The sequence below is a fragment of the Bombina bombina genome, chromosome 1 (genome assembly GCF_027579735.1).
Source record: "Bombina bombina isolate aBomBom1 chromosome 1, aBomBom1.pri, whole genome shotgun sequence".
NCBI classification, from domain to species: Eukaryota; Metazoa; Chordata; class Amphibia; order Anura; family Bombinatoridae; genus Bombina; species Bombina bombina.
Genome location: NC_069499.1, coordinates 1,111,721,618 through 1,111,734,252, shown reverse-complemented (window position 1 = coordinate 1,111,734,252; position 12,635 = coordinate 1,111,721,618). Strand labels below are relative to the sequence as shown.

Sequence of the window (12,635 nt, the reverse complement as noted above, 5' to 3'; positions counted from 1 at the left end):
ATTACCCCTGAAGACTCCAGGTCTGAAACACACTTCAGGAAAGCCTGAGCTTTTACTGGATTTGCTGGGATACGAGAGAGAAAAAATCTTCTCACAGGAGGTCTTACTCTGAATCCAATTCGATACCCTTGAGAGACAATGCTCTGAATCCATTGATTTTGGACAGAATTTATCCAAAAATCCTTGAAAAACCTTAATCTGCCCCCTACCAGCTGAGCTGAAATGAGGGCCGCACCTTCATGCGGACTTAGGGGCTGACTTTGGTTTTTTAAAAGGCTTGGATTTATTCCAATTTGAGGAAGGCTTCCAATTGGAAACAGATTCCTTGGGGGGAAGGATTTGATTTTTGTTCCTTATTTTGACGAAAGGAACGAAAACGGTTAGAAGCCTTAGATTTACCCTTAGGTTTTTTATCCTGAGGCAGAAAAAAACCCTTTCCTCCAGTAACAGTTGAAACAATAGAATCCAACTGAGAACCAAATAAATTATTACCTTGGAAAGAAAGAGATAATAATTTAGACTTAGATGTCATATCAGCATTCCAAGATTTAAGCCACAAAGCTCTTCTAGCTAAAATAGCTAAATACATAGATCTAACATCAATTTTGATAATATCAAAAATGGCATCACAAATAAAATGATTAGCATGTTGCAGTAAACGAACAATGCTATGTCAGAATCCAATTCTTGTTGCGCTAAATAATCCAACTAAAAAGTTGATGCCGCAACATCAGCCAAAGAAATTGCAGGCCTGAGAAGATGACCTGAATATAAATAGGCTTTCCTTAGATAGGATTCAAGTTTCCTATCTAAAGGATCTTTAAAAGAGGTACTGTCTTCCATAGGAATAGTGGTACGTTTAGCAAGAGTAGAAATAGCCCCATCAACTTTGGGTATCTTTTCCCAAAACTCTATAGAAATTGCTGGTAAAGGATACAGTTTTTTAAAGCTTGAAGAAGGAATAAAAGGAGTACCTGGCTTATTCCATTCCTTAGAAATCATATCAGAAATAGCACCAGGAATATGAAAAACCTCTGGAGTAACCACAGGAGGTTTAAAAACTTAATTTAAACGCTTACTAGTCTTGATGTCAAGAGGACTAGCTTCCTCAATATCCAAAGTAATTAACACTTCTTTTAACAAAGAACGAATATACTCTATTTTAAACAAATAAGTAGATTTGTCAGTGTCAATATCTGAGGAAGAATCTTCTGAATCAGATAGATCCTCATCAGAGGAGGATAAATCATTATGTTGCCGGTCATTTGAAATTTCATCAACTTTATGAGAAGTTTTAAAAGACCTTTTACGTTTATTAGGAGGCGGAAATGCAGACAAAGCCTTCTAAATAGAATCAGTAACAAATTCTTTAAAATTCATAGGTATATCATGTACATTAGAAGTTGAAGGAACTGCAACTGGCAATGTACTATTACTGATGGATACATTCTCTGCATGTAAAAGTTTATCATGACAACTATTACAAATGACATTCGGAGATATAATTTCCACAATCTTACAACAAATGCACTTAGCTTTGGTAGAACCGATATCAGGCAGCAACGTTCCAACAGATACTTCTGAGGCAGGATCAGATTGAGACATCTTGCAAAATGTAAAAGAAAAAACAACATATAAAGCAAAATTATCAATTTCCTTATATGACAGTTTCAGGAATGGGAAAAAAAGGAAACAGCATAGCCCTCTGACATAGAGAAAGGCAAGAGGCAAACAGCAATGGGGTATAAAACGAATGAAAAATTTGGCGCTAAGTATGACGCACAACATAAGAGAAAAATTTTTGGCGCCAACAATATCCGGAAATGACACACTTGCGTCACTAACGATGTAACTGTGTGTAAGACTTCCGCGTCAACTACGAAGCCGGAAGTGAAGAACTTGCGACAACGGACGTACTTTTCGCGCCAAAAAAAATCTCGCGCCAAGAATGACGCAATAAAGTCTAGCATTTGGCGCACCCGCGGGCCTAATGCTGCCCGCAATTTAAAAAAGTAAAAAGTAGTCAATTTGAAAAAAGACTAAACCCCAGGTAAGAAAAAAATATTTTTTAATATGTTTTATTTCCCAAATATGAAACTGACAGTCTGCACAAGGAAATACATGAACCTGAATCATGGCAAATATAAGTAAAATACATATATTTAGAACTTCATATAAATGCATAAAGTGCCCAACCATAGCTGAGGTGTCTTAAGTAATAAAAAACATACTTACCAAAAGACACCCATCCACATATAGCAGATAGCCAAACCAGTACTGAAACAGTTATCAGTAGAGGTAATGGTATATGAGAGTATATCGTCAATCTGAAAAGGGAGGTAGGAGATGAATCTCTACGACCGATAACAGAGAACCTATGAAATAGACCCCCGTTAGGGAAATCACTGCATTCGTTGTGATACTCCCTTCACATCCCTCTGACATTCGCTGTACTCTGAGAGGAATCTGGCTTCAAAATGCTGAGAAGCGCATGTCAACGTAGAAATCTTAGCACAAACTTACTTCACCACCTCCATAGGAGGCAAAGCTTGTAAAACTGAATTGTGGGTGTGGTGAGGGGTGTATTTATAGGCATTTTGAGGTTTGGGAAACTTTGCCCCTCCTGGTAGGATTGTATATCCCATACGTCACTAGCCAATTACATGAAAGAAATAAAGCCTAATAAAAACATTTTACCCTTTCTTTTTAAAAGAGTTTAAATGTTAGTCTAACACATGCTACAGTGCCTGCTTCATGCCCCAGTGTAACCCATACAACAGGATTATCTATGTCCCAATAAAAAAGTAGTTTTTTTTAATTTGTTAAGTGCATGGTCTCCCCAACTGGAAGAAAAAGCACTTACCTGCTCTGCTGTCCGGCATGTAGACAATTACAAGGTATGAGAGGACACAGTTTCTCACAGAGACCTTTGAAAAAGAAAGAACAGCGTAGCCAACTCTGGCTTTCTAAACTAGGACAGCAATCGTTAGGAAAACCCAGTAAGTACCTCTTTACAAGTTTCTAACTGCTTTAAATCCACCACTACCCGACTGCAAGGAATGGCGTGGAATACGGCTATACCCCAAAACTTGCTTGTAGATTAAATAAAAAAATGTCATTAGACACAAACTTCACCTCCTCCATGCACTGAAGGCAAAGAGAATGAGTGGGGGTTGTGGGTAAAGGAGTGAAACTTAGCAGTTAAACTGTGGTGCTCTTTGCCTCCTCCTGCTGGCCAGGAGTGATATTCACAAAAGTAATTACTCAAGCTGTGGACTCACCATATCTTAGGAAAGAAAAAAACATTTTGGTTTCATGTCCCTTTAAGCATGAGTCACAAAAGCCTGAAATTCATGAGATTGGCCTGGGAGTCTCTTAGTGTAACATGACAATATCATATTATTTCCACTAAGAACTTAATTGCTGGCAATTTTATTATTCACAATAATTGGAATTTGTGACATTCATCATTGCATACTATTACCTAGAAATGTAAAAAATGTACATTCAATTTTGATGAGTTTTAAAAATACGTTATCATTTATTCTCTTTTTCCAATTCGTTTTTTAATTTTTTTTTACATTTTTTTAAGAGGTTTTGCTCAGATTGTTCGGTAGGAAGAAGATATGAGCAGAGGCCTCTTTTTCATTCAATAAGATGAAAACAAAACGATAGTACCAATTGATTTGAAGAGAACATAAATAAATTTACAAAGCAAAAGAGATGGACAGATGATACAGTTAAATGGACACTAAACCCAATTTTTTTCTTTCATGATTCAGATAGAGCATGCAATTTTAAGCAACTTTCTAATTTACTCCTATTATCATTTTTCTTCGTTCTCTTGCTATCTTTATTTGAAAAAGAAGGCATCCCGCAGATCCTTTAACAATTCTTTTGCTTTCCCCATGACTCAGAATCCAGAAACGTCAGTGCAGCACTGGATGAAAGATGCAAGGGTCTGTCAGGAGTCCAGAAACTCATTGACCTTTTAAACACACACACTAATTACAAGCAAACAGATCACAGGTGAGAATGGTTACCTTTAATAGCCATTCAAACCCCTTTGTGTCAACTTGTGTGCATGTGATCAGGACAAAATCACCAGGGTATGTAAACTTTTGATCAGGGTCATTTGGGTAGTTTCTGTTGTCATTATGATTTAAAAAGAGTAAACACAGTTGATTTATAATAAATGGCTTCAGCCAAACACTAACCATGAGTGAAAGAAACGTTTTTGTGTTATCATTCATATTCTCTGAAAAATGGCCAAGAAATCATAAATTCTACCAGGGTATGTAACTATGTATTTACAGACATATATACACATATAAATACATATGTATACATAAATAAGTGAATTGGATCCCCCTTTGCAGTCAAGTAGCTGATAACATGAAAAATCACATTTATTCAATTTTCATATTTAATAAAGTGTTTAACTGTTAATTTACTGTAAATATTTCACATTCCATTGATCTTCACATAGAGGAATATGTTCCAAGTATTTTTAAATAGATATTCCTATATATATCTGTATATATCTACACACACATACATATATATATTAGATATATATTTTACCAAAAAAACATTATATACATAGAAAATTTAATTAAAAATAAGTAGAAGATATTCTTCTTTTTGAAGAACATTAGAATGTGAAATATTCATAATTCATGTCGGGTTAGGGCACTTCGTTAAAAGTGATCGGGCTCACACGTGAGTATGGGTGTTAGTTTGAAGTCTATTTGGAAATACGTTTATGCGGTCACAATATTCTAAGTTCCACTTTTTACGTACGTCGGGTTAGCACTAGTGCACATACTTTTTACTTTCATCTCAAAATACGAGCACAACGTTATGCCTGCTTTAATAGTAACATCTTTTTCTCTGCATGTTCATGTTAAACAAAGCTAGATATTCTCAGTGCAACAGCATTTTAAATAGTGCAGCTAATCAGAGCACCAGTGGGGCTTGTATAATGTCAGCAATTAACAAACTAGTTGTTACAAGCACCTTAGGATCTTTGAGCTAGTGCTGGGTTTAAATGCTGGTACATGTTTGAATCAGCTATAGCTTTTACTAGAAGCAGTTTTGCTAGTACTTGTATATTACAAAACTGCTTCAAATGAAAACTGAAATGCACCCATGTGGATTCCAATTTTGGCTGGAAAGTCTCTTTAAGAAAACTAAAATGATGATTATCTGATACATTTCCAAAAATAAAAGAAGACTATTTACCCATTGGTATGAATAAGAATAGTTTAACGTGCTGTCAGAAATTAAATATGATGGATAGAGAGACTGAGAAAAGCTCAATTCGCACAAATGACAAGTGGAACATTGACAGTGAAAAAAAGAACAAAATAAATATTCTACAAGTGCTGAAAATGTGGACTAGAATCAGCTCATGAACATTTATTGTGAACAAAAGGATTTGACATAGTGCACAATGGAAATATGTAAAGCAAGAGGTATAGATATCAAAAGCTGATGGCGGAACCAGGCAGCACAAGACCCCTTCCCCACTTAACAAAGACTAACTTCCATTATACTAGTAGTGAGTCTCGGGCAATCGGGCATATAAAAAGCAAGCTCACCTTTTCAGATTTCTCCTGTTCCTCACTGAAGAACCAGTCAGCCTGCAGTAAAGGTCAAAAAATGACATGAAATAAGGGCAACAGTCAGGACCACTATGACCGATGATGTCATAGATGCACAGTACAGTATGTTGTTTGCAAGTAAATAGTTGTGTGTGATACAGAATAATAATAATAATAATTTACTAACTGCTGCTGCAGATTATAGCGGTTTGTTTACAAATCTCTGTGTACGTATTTGGATGATCTGTATCTCGCATGTAATCATATCCTGTACTTACATGTTGGATGAGTGTCTCTACTATCTTATATCGGTCCGGCATGTGTGTAACCATGTCTGTCATGTTATCTTCAGAAGTACGAACCAGAGTAGGCCCAAAAACCAAGGCCAGATTTCTGGGCTCCATCTAAGAGAAAAGCGAGAAAGTTTGAGAAGAGTTGATTTAATGCAAACTGTGACTATGATGTTCTATAAACTCCCATAGAAAGTAATATTACTTTGGAGCTGGAATTTTTGAGCCAATCAAACATCTTTAGTGTGATGGCTGACCTGTTACTATCGATACACTTACATAGTCGATTAAAGGGACATAATACCCATATGCTAAATCAGTTGTACGTGATGCAGCATAATTGTGAAAAGCTGACAAGAACATATCACATGAACATCTCTATGTAAAAAAGATATTTTAACTCCAAATTTCTTCAGTTTACTATAAAAAGTGCTCTATTCTTCAGATGCTGTCAGCTGCATATTGGAAAAAACAAAAACAGATTAATCAGTGATGATTTCCTACTTTGCTTTACTGTGATCTCATGAGATTTCATAGTAAACTTCCTTAAATTGAGTAGGCAAAATAACATGCGTTCGCTTGCACATGCTAGTTGCACGCTCCCATGCAAGTCATGGGATATGCATCCTAATTGGCTGTTTAAAATCCTTTTGCAATGGGATGTGGCTACTGAGGAAATATTGAGGTAAAAACATAAATTATCAATTTCCTTTCCTTCGATACAGGTAGAGTCCACAGCTGAATTCATTACTTGTGGGAATACAGAACCTGGCCACCAGGAGGAGGCAGAGACACCCCAGCCAAAGGCTTAAATACCTCCCCCACTTCCTCCATCCCCCAGTCATTCTGCCGAGGGAACAAGGAACAGTAGGATAAATATCAGGGTGAAAAAGGTGCCAGAAGAAAAAACTATTTAAATGTAGGGCTGCCCACCGGAGAGCACGGGCGGGAGCTGTGGACTCTCCCTGTATCGAAGGAAAGGAAATTATCTGGTAAGTCACAGCTGCATTCATTACTTGTGGGAAAATTATACCCAAGCTACAGAGGACACTGAATGTTAACAGGAGGGACAAATAAGAAGCAGCCCAATCTGAGGGCACCACAGCCTGCAAGAAAAACAACTCAAGAAAGACTTCTGAAGCAAAAAGAAAAGAATGTGAGGAGGACCAAGCATCCGTCCAACAATCAGAACCACAGGAACACATGTCAGAGACCCACAAAGATATCACCGCACTTGAATGGAGACATAGACCTCTGAGGAGGCTTGTGTCCCGCTGTCTCCTAAAGCCAGCTAAACACACACCTCCACCAAGAAGGAGGAAGTTAATCAGCTTCCAAACTGGCACTCCCCAGAAATGATAACCTAAAGGAAAAACTTCAATGTAAGAGCACCCCCCCCCCAAAAAAAAAAAAAAATAACTATGACATGTGGAACACAACTACAGACAAAATAGGTCCTTGAATAAGATTCAACAACCACCTCTCGTACAGGTACAAAGGAAACCCGATGTAACTCCTGAAGCATAAATCCAACCAAAAAGGAGCAGGAAGTAGGCTTGACAGTCCTGCCGCAGGCAGTGACCTAGAAAAATAACTGAACACTTGGAAGACCAAGGGTTTCTGGAACCAAGTTCCAACAGAAAGCAAAAAATACCTGTGAAAACATACCAGAGAAAAGAAACCACAGCTGGGTCCATCTGTAACCTTCTGCTCACCAGGCAGCTAGGCCAACCCAGATTATCTTGGCAGGCTGTCCCACAAACAAGAACTAGCTAGACAAATCCTTCACCAGCTCATTTTAGAGAGGAAGAAGATACTCTAGGATCCAGAAGAAAGTCCGGACAAGCTAGGTCCTCTCGACACGAGAAGGGAGACCTCCACGCCTAAATTAGGATTTTAAACGAGTAACCAGAAACAAAACTGAAGGGAAAACCGAAACCCTTACAGAAAAGAAAACCTTCTCTCGGCTAGGTCTCAGCGAACCCTCGCAAATCGTCCCGGAAGGCGCAAGAGACAACAAGGGAAACTCCCATATAGCAAAGCCTCTAAACCATGATGATGCACTCTCTGGTGAAAACAAACACCCCTTACAGGCGAAGGAGGGTTGGAACCCAGGACAACTGCATATGTAGGAACAAAATCTAGGGAACACACCTCACTGGATGAAGAATTCTCAGAGGCGAATGGCTCAGTGGTCTCTAACATCTCAACATTGGTTAATGAGAACAGCCTATTGCGGCATACGAAGCATAATTGAGGGGGCTGGAGTACCCAGGCCTCCTCACAGTATACACAGGTATCAAACTCTGTATCGGAGGATTCCCCTAAAATATCAGAATCCTCCATAACTCGTCTATATCAAATTACAGATAAGGAAAAATAACTGGCACCGTATACCCCGAATGGCTGGGGCACTCACCACCTCCTATGACCCAGACAGATAGAGAAGATGTTCCTCTCCGCAGACACCCGGTCAGGAATAAAAAGATGGGATAAAAACGTGACCACTCTCAGTCACATGGTGCTCATGCAGGACCTGGCCCGCTAAGGAAAAAGCGTGCCATCTTAATAAAAGAAACTGTGCAGCTCTCCAATTAAAATAACCTGTATGTTCCATATCAGCCTAGGAGCCCAAACGTTCTTACACATAAGCAGTCAAATCACATAACAAATATGATTAAAAAGTCCCACTGTTCAATATTCTCCCTCAGGAGATATTAATCCTTGATACCATAAAGATAAAGGAGTCCCACTGTGACCCTGTCTTCTATCGTTAACAAGTGTATAAAGTAATGAAACAATCTTACCAGAATCTATGCCGTGGAACAGTGACATGGTCCTTCAAGTTTGACAGATTGTAGCAGCGTCTCTGACATGGACTTGAGTAAAGAAAGCAGGCAGCGAAACTCGTCAACGCTGATTGCTTAGGGAGCTGTTAATATGAGTCTGGATGGGTTTGCAGAAAGACTCTCCCTGCATCTCCAGACTCTGACTTTCGTCAATGCTCTCACTGAGAGGCTGACAAGACTACTTAAAACTCCAGTTCCATCTCGAAGAGTACTACTCTCCATAAGAACTACTCCGAAAACTTCTGACACTTCTCTTCCAACCTCCTGTGACGAAAGGCAAAGAATGACTGGGAGATGGAGGAAGTGGGGGAGGTATTTAAGCCTTTGGCTGGGGTGTCTTTGCCTCCTTCTAGTGGCCAGGTTTTGTATTCCAATAAGTAATGAATGCAGCTGTATTTATAAGGAAATATCTTCCTTTTCTACATAGAGATGTTTATGTGATATTTTCTAGTTAGCTTTTCACAGATTTGCTGTATTAACGTTTACGTATCATGTCCCTTTAAATAGGATCTAGACATAAACCCTATTTTCAATGAACATTGTGACTTTAAGTCTTAGTTTATAATTCAAAAACTCCAGCCCTGTTACAAAGTGAGGAGTCAATCACAAAGATTGGTCAACTGAATAATCCAAGCCAAAATCAGCTCTACTGGTGTTATTTGAGAACAAAAATTAAGAGAAAAAGCTTCCTGACTGTAACAACACTCCTCACCTTGTTTATTTCCGAGTGGTCAGCAATGGTCTTCAAGTGTTGAACCAGGAATTTGAGCGTCTCATAATAGTATGGAGGGAGGTCTCGAATCTAAGGAGAGAGCAGTAGAAGTCAGACTTGTGACTGAATAAAACTATGTGCAAACAGCAGACTTTTCCTGTATATTTTTATAAGGACTTATCTATTCATATAAGGGTTAGGTTGCACAATTGAGATAAAAAATTCAACAATGATGCATTTTTTATTTTATTTATAAAAATACATCCATACATCTACTCAAATGAAGTATGAATCAGTTTATTATATTCAGAATGTAAATAGCTCATTATTATGTTATCATAGAGTCAATTTCCTAAAAATTGAGGTGTCTAATACATAGTGAAAAAGTTCTGTAAGATATCGGGAATTGGACAAACTGGAAATTTAGTTAATATAGACAAGTGTCAAATGGAGTTCTTCTGACTATAAAACAAATATTTTAATACAAAGTCACTATAAATCTTCTAATAAATTACTAGTTTTCCCATCTGCCTATGTTAATATTCTATAAAAAAGAAAAACACACAACAATGATTAAAAAGAAGTCAGGGGACAAAGGTAAAGTCTATTCATAAAGTCTATTCCTCTAATTCAGGACAGATCTGCATTAGAAGATTTTTTCGAACTGAAAACTCCATTACTTTTTAGTTATAACAAGACAATGCACTAACACTGGGTTATGTTTCCACCCAGCTGAAGGCAGTATAGATTGTAAAATTTTAAACCTGATTTAAATACAGATTCCAGTCCGCAAATATTTTAGGATTCAATTTAAGTTAAAAAAAAAAAGTTAAACTTAGTTTTGATTAGACACAGGTTGTCCCATAAAACACACATATTAGTGGACTATTTACACTTCCATTAACCCTTTCATGACCGGGTTAAAAAAAGTAGACAAATTGAAATCACGCGATCGTGCAAAAGATCGCGAGATTTCCATTATGGGATCGGGTCTGGGGGGCGTCCCTAAGACGCTAGAAACGCCCTCCAGACAGCTATCAAATCCTGCAAGCCTAGTAGGCTTCAGGACTGCTGTTTGCGATGACGTTGTATTCCGTCATAACGGCTTTAAAGCCCAGTGCCGCTGTGACGGAATACAACGGCATAACGGCATTAAAAGGTTAAATAATTACAAAAAACATAATTTATGTAAGAACTTACCTGATAAATTCATTTCTTTCATATTAGCAAGAGTCCATGAGCTAGTGACGTATGGGATATACATTCCTACCTTGCGACAGAAGGTCTGGCCTTAACGGAAGAGTCCACGGTTGGCAAGAGGCCATCCGGACAAGATCCGCATACCAAAACCTGTGAGGCCATGCTGGAGCTACCAGCAGAACAAACGAGCATTCCTTCAGAATCTTGGAGATTACTCATGGAAGAAGAACTAGAGGCGGAAAGATATAGGCAGGATGATACTTCCAAGGAAGTGACAATGCATCCACTGCTACCGCTTGAGGATCCCTGGATCTGGACAGATACCTGGGAAGTTTCTTGTTTAGATGAGAGGCCATCAAATCTATTTCTGGAAGTTCCCACATTTGAACAATCTGAAGAAATACCTCTGGGTGAAGAGACCATTCGCCCGGATTTAACGTTTGGCGACTGAGATAATCCGCTTCCCAATTGTCTATACCTGGGATATGAACCGCAGAAACTAGACAGGAGCTGGATTCCGCCCATACCAGAATTCGAGATACTTCTTTCATAGCCAGAGGACTGTGAGTCCCTCCTTGATGATTGATGTATGCCACAGTTGTGACATTCTCTGTCTGAAAACAAATGAACGATTCTCTCTTTAGAAGAGGCCAAGACTGAAGAGCTCTGAAAATTGCACGGAGTTCCAAAATATTGATCGGTAATCTCACCTCCTGAGATTCCCAAACCCCTTGTGCTGTCAGAGACCCCCACACAGCTCCCCAACCTGAAAGACTTGCATCTGTTGAAATTACAGTCCAGGTCGGAAGAACAAAAGAAGCCCCCTGAACTAAACGATGGTGATCTGTCCACCACGTCAGAGAGTGTCGTACAATCGGTTTTAAAGATATTAATTGAGATATCTTTGTGTAATCCCTGCACCACTGGTTCAGCATACAGAGCTGAAGAGGCCGCATGTGAAAACGAGCAAAGGGGATCGCGTCCGATGCAGCAGTCATAAGACCTAGAATTTCCATGCATAAGGCTACCGAAGGGAATGATTGTGACTTAAGGTTTCGACAAGCTGATATCAATTTTAGACGTCTCTTGTCTGTCAAAGATAGAGTCATGGACACTGAATCTATCTGGAAACCTAAAAAGGTTACCTGTGTCTGAGGAATCAATTAACTTTTTGGTAAATTGATCCTCCAACCATGATGTTGAAGAAACAACACAAGTCGATTCGTATGAGATTCTGCTAAATGTGAAGACTGAGCAAGTACCAAGATATCGTCCAAATAAGGAAATACCACAATACCCTGTTCTCTGATTACAGACAGAAGGGCACCGAGAATCTTTGTAAAAATTATTGGAGCTGTAGCTAGGCCAAACGGCAGAGCCACTAACTGGTAATGCTTGTCTAGGAAAGAGAATCTCAGAAACTGAAAGTGATCTGGATGAATCGGAATATGCAGATATGCATCCTGTAAATCTATTGTAGACATATAATGCCCTTGCTGAACAAAAGGCAGGATAGTCCTTACAGTTACCATTTTGAATGTTGGTATCCTTGCATAACGATTCAATATTTTTAGATCCAGAACTAGTCTGAAGGAATTCTCCTTCTTTGGTACAATGAAGAGATTTGTATAAAACCCCAGTCCCTGTTCCAGAACTGGAACTGGCATAATTACTCCAGCCAACTCTAGATCTGAAACACATTTCAGAAATGCTTGAGCCTTCGCTGGGTTTACTGGGACACGGGAAAGAAAAAATCTCTTTGCAAGAGGCCTTATCTTGAAGCCAATTCTGTACCCTTCTGAAACAATGTTCTGAATCCAAAGATTGTGAACGGAATTGATCCAAATTTCTTTGAAAAAACGTAATCTGCCCCCTACCAGCTGAGCTGGAATAAGGGCCGCACCTTCATGTGGACTTAGGAGCTGGCTTTGATCTTCTAAAAGGCTTGGATTTATTCCAGACTGGAGATGGTTTCCAA

General features: G+C 38.7%; 1 protein-coding gene across 2 annotated transcripts in view; it reads right to left on the bottom strand.

The window, feature by feature from the left end:
* The window catches only part of ARHGAP23 (Rho GTPase activating protein 23), a 289,496-nt gene that overhangs the window by 40,271 nt on the left and 236,590 nt on the right, over window positions 1-12,635 (bottom strand). For both annotated transcript variants that reach the window (XM_053697729.1, XM_053697720.1), the window contains exons 19-21: window positions 9,458-9,547; window positions 5,885-6,010; window positions 5,604-5,645 (exon numbers count right to left, since the gene is read on the bottom strand). In XM_053697729.1, the coding sequence (XP_053553704.1) occupies window positions 5,604-5,645; window positions 5,885-6,010; window positions 9,458-9,547 (258 nt within the window). The remainder of the gene's footprint in view (window positions 1-5,603; window positions 5,646-5,884; window positions 6,011-9,457; window positions 9,548-12,635) is intronic.